Source organism: Zonotrichia albicollis, chromosome 23, assembly GCF_047830755.1.
Source record: "Zonotrichia albicollis isolate bZonAlb1 chromosome 23, bZonAlb1.hap1, whole genome shotgun sequence".
Taxonomy (NCBI): Eukaryota; Metazoa; Chordata; class Aves; order Passeriformes; family Passerellidae; genus Zonotrichia; species Zonotrichia albicollis.
In genome coordinates, this window is record NC_133841.1 from 4,604,474 (window position 1) to 4,612,514 (window position 8,041).

General features: G+C 44.1%; 1 protein-coding gene across 2 annotated transcripts in view; it reads right to left on the reverse strand.

The window, feature by feature from the left end:
- The window catches only part of NSF (N-ethylmaleimide sensitive factor, vesicle fusing ATPase), an 80,790-nt gene extending 72,749 nt beyond the window's left edge, over positions 1 to 8,041 (reverse strand). For both annotated transcript variants that reach the window (XM_074557936.1, XM_074557937.1), the window contains exon 1: positions 7,893 to 8,041. In XM_074557936.1, the coding sequence (XP_074414037.1) occupies positions 7,893 to 7,904 (12 nt within the window). In that variant the 5' untranslated portion in view covers positions 7,905 to 8,041. The remainder of the gene's footprint in view (positions 1 to 7,892) is intronic.

The following is an 8,041-nucleotide window of genomic DNA, read 5'->3' on the forward strand; positions in this document are numbered from 1 at the left end:
GTTTTGCTACTTTGGAATGTGGTTTGGAGATTGTTTCATGTGAATTGTTTTTACTTATTGGCCAACCAGGGGCCAAGCTGTGTCACACTCTGGGGAGAGAATCATGAATTTTTCATTAATATCTTTTACCCATCTGTCTGTATCCTTTCTCTGGTTTTTAGTATAATTTTAGTATAGCATTTTTTAATACAATATAGTAACATAAAATAATAAATTAGCTTTCTAAGAACATGGAGTCAGCTTCATCATTCATTCCTCCATTTTTGGGGGTCTCAGAAAATACAACACAGGGAATGTTCCCCTGCATTGTCTGCCTATGGCAGGGGCAACAACCCTGCCTGGTAAGAGCTCCCTCCCAGCACAGACAGGAGAAAGACACAGGAAAATTTCAACTTTCATATTTTCCAGATTCTGCATTACTATATAACTCTGAACTTCATGTAAAGTGTTAGCAAGTTCTCTTCACAGTTTAGTTGGACAAAACAATCTTTTTCTAGCCCGAGAAGGCCCAAAACAGCAAATTGAGGAGAGCAAACTGGAAGAATGGGACTTCATAACCTAAAGTCGTAATTGGACAATTAACCCCAATATAGAAATGGACTAAAACTTATAAAAGTGTGAAAACTCATAACTCTGAGTCCATCTTGGGTGGAGTCACAGCCAGGCTCTTGCACTGCCCAAGGTGCATCCTGTGAAGGCTTTCTAACAAATCCCTCCTTTATTTCTTTCACACTGTGCAGCCCCTGTTGCAGGGAGCCCCTCCAGGCATCAGCACACACTGCCCTGGGCACTCCTTATCAAACTCTGCACATTTCCAGTTTCTGTCTCTGAGAGCAGCCCTGCACTCTCTGGGTTTCAATGAGGAAATTCCTGCCTGTGCTGGCACTGCAGAGCCACTTTATCAGGGCAGAAGGGCCTCTCCCACAATTACAGAATCCAGAATAAAGGGATTTTATTGCTGCTTCCCTCTGTTTGCAAAGCTGCAATGAAGCCGGGTGTGCAGGGCAGCTCTGTCACTCCAGCACTGTTCACCTGCAGTCACCAGGGGCTCACAGCTCTGCTATGGCCAGGATTGCCAACATCACAACAAAGACAATTTACAGCCCCAAGAACAGAGTTCCAAGGGTTTCCCTGATCCAACAGAGCAGAATAAGAGTGCTAAAGGAGAGCTTCTCCAAGCAGAGCATTTACAGAATTACAGATTGCTCTGCCCAGAGATTCCTTCTCCAGATTACAAAAATCAGTAATTTTAGGAAATGCACCTAAAGCTGCTGTGCCACAGCACAGGGAGCTGCTCCCTGCCAGCTCAGCAGCTTCCAATTAAGCAATAATGACCCAGGGTATGTGCATTTTAATTAACACATCCATTTTTGAGCGCATGTTGCCTCACATTCCTTCCTCAAGCCAGGATGATCAACAATTTAATTACAGGGAATTGTTGCTTGTTGTGTTGCATCTAAACATCTTTTAAAAATGCCAAGGGAATGAACCAGAGTAAGCTGAGGTCCTGGGATGCAGACCACAGGATTTTGCCACATGAGCAGTGAGGACACCTCATGGATGCAAATTTCATCCCATTTATATTTAGACAAGTTACCTGTCACACACATCTTTTATGGAAAATCCTTTCCTAAGGATTTTTCCTCCTGAGAAGCTGAAAAGCCTCAGGAACAAAATGTAAACATTGATTATCTGCTGCTGTGGAATGCAACAAGTAGATCGTTGATTAACTCATGTTAAATGTTTGTAATTAATGACCAATCACAGCCCAGCTGGCTCAGACAGAGAGCCAAGCCACAAACCTTTGTTAGCATTCTTTGCTATTCTATTCTTAGCCAGCCTTCTGATGAAATCCTTTCTTCTATTGTTTTAGTATAGTTTTAATGTAATATAGATCATAAAATAATAAATCAGCCTTCTGAAACATGGAGTCAGATCCTGATCTCTTCCCTCATCCAAGAACCCCATCACAGTTACCCACTGGCAACAGGGCAAATGTGAATTTCTGTTAATATTAAAAATATCCCCCTTGGAATTTGCCCTGTACAGCTCAGGATGCTGCTGTCCCTGGCACTGAATTCCCCAGGGTTCTGAGGTCCCAAACACCACACAGCTTCAGCTGCAGCAGCTTGCAAGCCTTGCTCTATTTTTCACAGAAAAAAGCACATGACACAACTGCAGGGCATCAATTACTGCACATTTCTGGATAGAAGGTCATTGCTTTATTGCATCCCAGGAGACCAGAGGAAGGTGGGAAATCTTTTCATCCTTCAAACCTTTGGCCTCCCTGAGGGCAGGATGTGCCTGCACAGGGAGGAGCAGAGGAGCTGCACACCCAGCAGCCCTTCCATTTATTTTAGCAACTGTTTGGTATTTTCTGTTCACAGAACCTTCTCCAACACAGCTCTCCAGCTCCTGGGGGTCTAAAATCCTTCTGGAGAAGGTCAACATGGGAGTTTGATCACAAAACTCTGATCTCTGCTAGAGAACCTCCCTGAACACATCCTGCATCACCCACAGGCTGAACCTCAGCCTCCCAAAAGTTCCCAAAATCCCTGTCCCTGCTCAGGGCTGGCACTGCACCAGCTCCCATCCCCTCCTACAATTGTGAGGGCACCTGAATATTTCCATCAGCCCTGGATCATAAAAAGATCACTCCATGACATGGGCACCAACATTTCAGTTGTTTTCACGTATTAAAAAAGATCACTCCATGACCAACATTTTAGCTGTTTTCATGTAAAAAATAAAGATCACTCCATGACATGGGCACCAACATTTCAGTTGTTTTCATGTATAAAAAAAGGAATCAATGGGAATTTTATTGCACTGAATGTACGTGGGGAATTCAGTAAAACACAAGTGCCACTATTTTCTAGCTACTGCTTTTCTGTGAGCTCAAGCAGATCTGGTTTTATGGCAGAATTTCTTCCAAATTCAGTCAGGGTTTATCCTAAGCCTGAATGACCTCTGTGGTCTGAGGCACACAAACCAGAACAGGAGAGGAAAACAGAAGATCTTGCTGTGCTCTGGGGGGAAAAAAAATCAATTAAAAGTAACACTTACAAAGTCCACACTTTAATTTAAATGATCCTCAAAAAGATTCTCTGGCTTTTTTAAAAGACTTTTTCCTATTAAAAAAATAATTAGCTAAGTTTAATTATTCAGGCAGGTCCACATCAGAGGTGTGACAGAGCAGCACCCCAAACACTGGAGCTGGAGAGGCAGCAGTGACATCTCCCTGGGGCAGGGACTCTTTAAGCCCTGATTCTGCAACACTGAGCCAAGGAAATGAATCAAAGATGACAGGGCCAGACATGCCCACAAACATTCCTATGGCCTTCAGAATTTTATTCTCAAGAATTTTAGGGTTTTTAACAAATGATGTGGTTTTATTTTAAATAATTCAGCAAGGCAGAAGTGCTGAAAGCAGGCCAGAAGCTGATTTGTGGGGATTTCACAAGACAGTTACGAGGTTGCAGAAGTGATTACAGAAACAGAGATTCACAGAGTTTTCTCCCATTTCTTCAGATTTACATGCTAGGAAATACTAAAAAAACCCAAGTGACGATAGCAGGAACAGCACCAGGCTGGGAGAAGGAGCGAAGTTGATTCATAAACCTTTCTTTAGTTGCCTGACAACCCCTGCTTGTCTGCAGGCTGGTTCCATATGTTATCAGAAATCACCTGACAGATTTAACCCATCAACACAAAGCCCAGCCCACATTATTTCAAAGCTCCCTGAAAACCATCCCACCTAAAACCACATTGTCTACATTTGGAGTATTTTTAAATAATTCAAGGAAATAATGAGCCAAATGTTATTAATTGTCTGGTGCTGTTTCAGCATTAAATATTATATAAATTATATAAATTATATTATATATTATATAAATTATATATAATATATATTATATATACTATACATTTTATAAATTATATATATTATATATTTGATATATTGTATATTATATATAATATATATTATATAATATAGATTTTATACATATTATATGAAATATATATTATATACAATATATTTCATATATTATATATTGTATTATACCTTATTATATATATTTTATCTATAATATATTATATATTATATTTTATAGATAATACATAATATATACTTTATAAATTATATATAATAATTAAAATATATAATTTTATAATTAAATTGTATAAATTACATATTATATAAATACGATAAATTACTATACATTGTAATAAATTTATTATATAAACATAGTGTATATACTATGTTAATGTAGTATATAATAATATATGATACTGTATGGTAATATGTAATATATAATTATATATATAGTTATATATGATATATAATCTTTATATATATGTATGTATATGTATATATAATTATATCATATATGTATATTTTATATATACATATATATACATATATATATACATATATATACATATATAAATATATACATATATAAATACATATATAAATACATATATATATAAATACATATATATATATACATATATATATACATATATAAATATATACATATATATACATATATAAATATATATATATATACACATAAATACATATAAATACGTATATATATATACACATATATATACACATGTATATATATATATATAAAAATCCAGGGTGCTGTGGCTGTCCCTGGATCCCTGGCAGTGCCCAAGGCCAGGCTGCAGCACCCTGGCACAGTGGGAGGTGACCCTGCCATGGGTGGGTTTAAGGTCCTTGTCCCAGTCCCACAGAGCTCTCCCCCTGTGCAGACAAGGCACAAATTCAACTTGTGCTGGATCCACTCACTGGGACAAGGCACAGAAATCACCTGGTGTTTCTACATCCCTTAGGGAACTAATTTTTGGGAACTAATTCCTGATGTAGTTAGTAATAAATGAGTTCCAGACAGCCCCAGGGAACTTCCAGGGGTTTATTTGGTACATGAGGTCCATCACCAGCTCCAGACACAGCAGCTCCTCACAATTCCCTCTCCTGCAGATTCCTCTGTGTGCCTAATGATCCCCATGCAGAGATGCAGAATAAATTATTACAGAAACAGCCATTATTTCTAATCACCATAAACTGTTTTTCCTGTAAACTTCAATCACTGCTAATCACCATCTCTTCCTTGCCATGGAGAGCCCCAGTGCAATTAGGGGAGCACACCTGAACCAGCATCACACAATTAATCCCATTTGCCTTATCATTCACCTGAATTATGCAAAATGTTTCAATATTTTGTCTCTCTGCTACATCAGGACAGCCATTCACTTCTCCCTGGGAGAATACACTGCACAAATCAAATCACACCAGTCCAGCAAAAGAGATTGAGCTCTAAATGACATTACAGAACAGATTTGCAGGGCAGGAGGAGTCACTAAAGCTCCTCTTCCCACCTTGCACCTGCTAAAAATGCTGCCAACAGAACAGCACCTGTGTTCCTGCATCAGCTCACCTGCTGTGCCTGGAGCTCTCACACTCCTCCATCCTCCCACCCAGTGCTCTGTGTTTACCCCAGAACAGCTCTGGGTCACAGCCCAGGGTGCTGCTGCCTGCTCCCCCTGCTCTCAGCCTCCCCAGCACTGCTGCAAGGAGCAGGCAGCTCCCCACGAAAGCATCTGAAGGATCAGACCCAGCCTGGAGAGATGGAACTCTCAGCTCAAGGATCCTCTCTGCAGCATTCAACAGCCTGGTAATTCTGCAACAACTGCATTTGTAGGCAAATCGTGAAAACACTGAACAGTGAGAAGCTTCCTGATAACCCAAGCAGAGCATCACTCATCCAAGTGCCAGATCTAAGCATCAATCTCTCCTTTAAATTCACATTTTCTACACCAGGTCCCCAAGCTGGTCACATTTTTCTCGCTTTTTTAGCAGCAGAAAAGCTCAAAGCAGAAGAATCAAGTTGAGGTTGATTTTTCTCCTTCCTCCCCACATTCCCAGTCCCAATTCCATGCACCAGGCTGTCACTGAGGACACAGCTGGGAGGGCCCAGGGAGCCTCAGAACCACATCCAGTGTGAGTAAAATGATCTCAGCACTGAGCAGAGCCTGTTCTGGGCAACAGAATGCTGAAAAAATCCAGACAAGGCTCCCAAATTCCCCTGGGTGAGATGAGGAAAAGAAGGTGCAAGGAGGAAGGTGAGACCAGGAATGTGGAGCAGAGGAAAAGCTGTTAATGAGAGATAAACCACAAAATCTTGGGGTTTTTCTCAATTACTCAGCACATTTCAGGGGTGGCAGTGGATGCACAGCAGATTCCTCACCCCTGCTCTGCACCACCAGCCCAGCAGAGTGCAAAAAAGCATTTGGAAAAGCAATTCCCTGGCATTTCAAGCACTGAATGACTTGGCCAAGAATGAAAAATGTGACTTTCCCAGGCTGACACCCAGCAAAGCATGACTGAGCTCCTGGCAAGGAGCAGAGCAACCCAAACACATCCTGCAGCACCTGGACACCTGAAAAACAAGGGGATGTGCAGGCACCACAAGAAGGGATTTCACATTTTAAACCCTTTTTGGCCACTTGCTGATGTGATCTATCACTACCAAGGGATTTTTTAATTTTTTTAATTAATACAGAATAAAACCCTTAAGGTGTTTTCACAAAACAAAAGGAGGATCCACATGATAAAACAGCACCTGGCTGTTTTATAATGTGAGAAAATCTCCCCATATCCCACAGCACCAAGGGGTCACCAGAGCTTCACAGCACATTTAGGGGACCCTAAAATCTTGCTGCACACCCCAAACTCATAGGAGCCCTTCAGAAAATCCCAAAATTCTGCTCCACATCCCACAGCATCCCTAAAAGTCCTTGCTCACAGGGAAGGGGTCACAGAGCTTCACAGCACATTTAGGGGACCCTAAAATCTTGCTGCACATCCCATGGAGACAGGGGCACCCCAAACTCATAGGAGCCCTTCAGAAAATCCCAAAATTCTGCTCCACATCCCACAGCATCCCTAAAAGTCCTTGCTCACAGGGAAGGGGTCACAGAGCTTCACAGCACATTTAGGGGACCCTAAAATCTTGCTGCACACCCCACGGAGACAGGGGCACCCCAGAGGCCCCTCAGGGAATCCCAAAATTCTGCCCCACATCCCAGAGCACCAAGGGATCACGCCCCTGTCACAGCAACCCTAAAGGTCACAGGAAAAGGGGTCACCAGAGCTTCACAGCACCTTTAGGGGACCCTAAATCCTGACAGCAGCACTGAGAAACCCCTGAGCTTCACTGCACCCCTCAATCCTGCACCCCACCTCCTGAGAGAGCCCTGTACTCATCCCACAGCACCAAGGGGTCACCACAGTCTCTGAGCATCCCCAGGAAACCCCAAAACCCAGCTCTGCACCCCACAAGGCCACAGCAACCTCAGAGCACCCCAAATGCCGCCTCACACCCACACAGAGAGGGGTCACCCTGCTCCTGAGGGAACCCCAGTCCTGCCCCACACCCCACATTGCCAAGGGGCCACCCGGAACCTGGGGGACCCTGAAATCCGGCCCCACAAGGGACAGGTCACCCTTGCCCCGGCTCCAAAGGAACCCCAGTCCTGTCCCACATGCCACATCATCAAGAGGCCACCTCAGCCTCCCGAGAGCCCCGGGGAGCACCAGGAGAGGGGTGACCCCCCAGCCCCCCGCACCACCGGGGGTCTCCACACCCTCACAGCACCGCCAGGACCCCTCACAGCGCTGGAGACGAGGGGGTCCCCACAGCCTCACAGCGCTGCCGGGGCACCGCCAGGGCTGAATGCCCTCCTGGCAGCGGGGCTGCGGGAGGCCAGCAAAGCCGCGGCGGCGCAGAGAGGAGCAGGAGCGGAGGAGGGGGCAGAGGATGGGCGATAGCGGCCGGTCCGTATCCCCCCCCACTTACCCGCCCCGCCATGTTGCCGCAGCGCCGACCGACAGGCCCTGCCCGCGGCCGCCAGGGGGCGGCGCAGCGCAGGCGCCGCGGAGCGCCGGGGCGGGGCCAAGTGGGCGGGGAAGCCACGCCTCCTGCGCGATCCCGCCTTTTTATTGGTT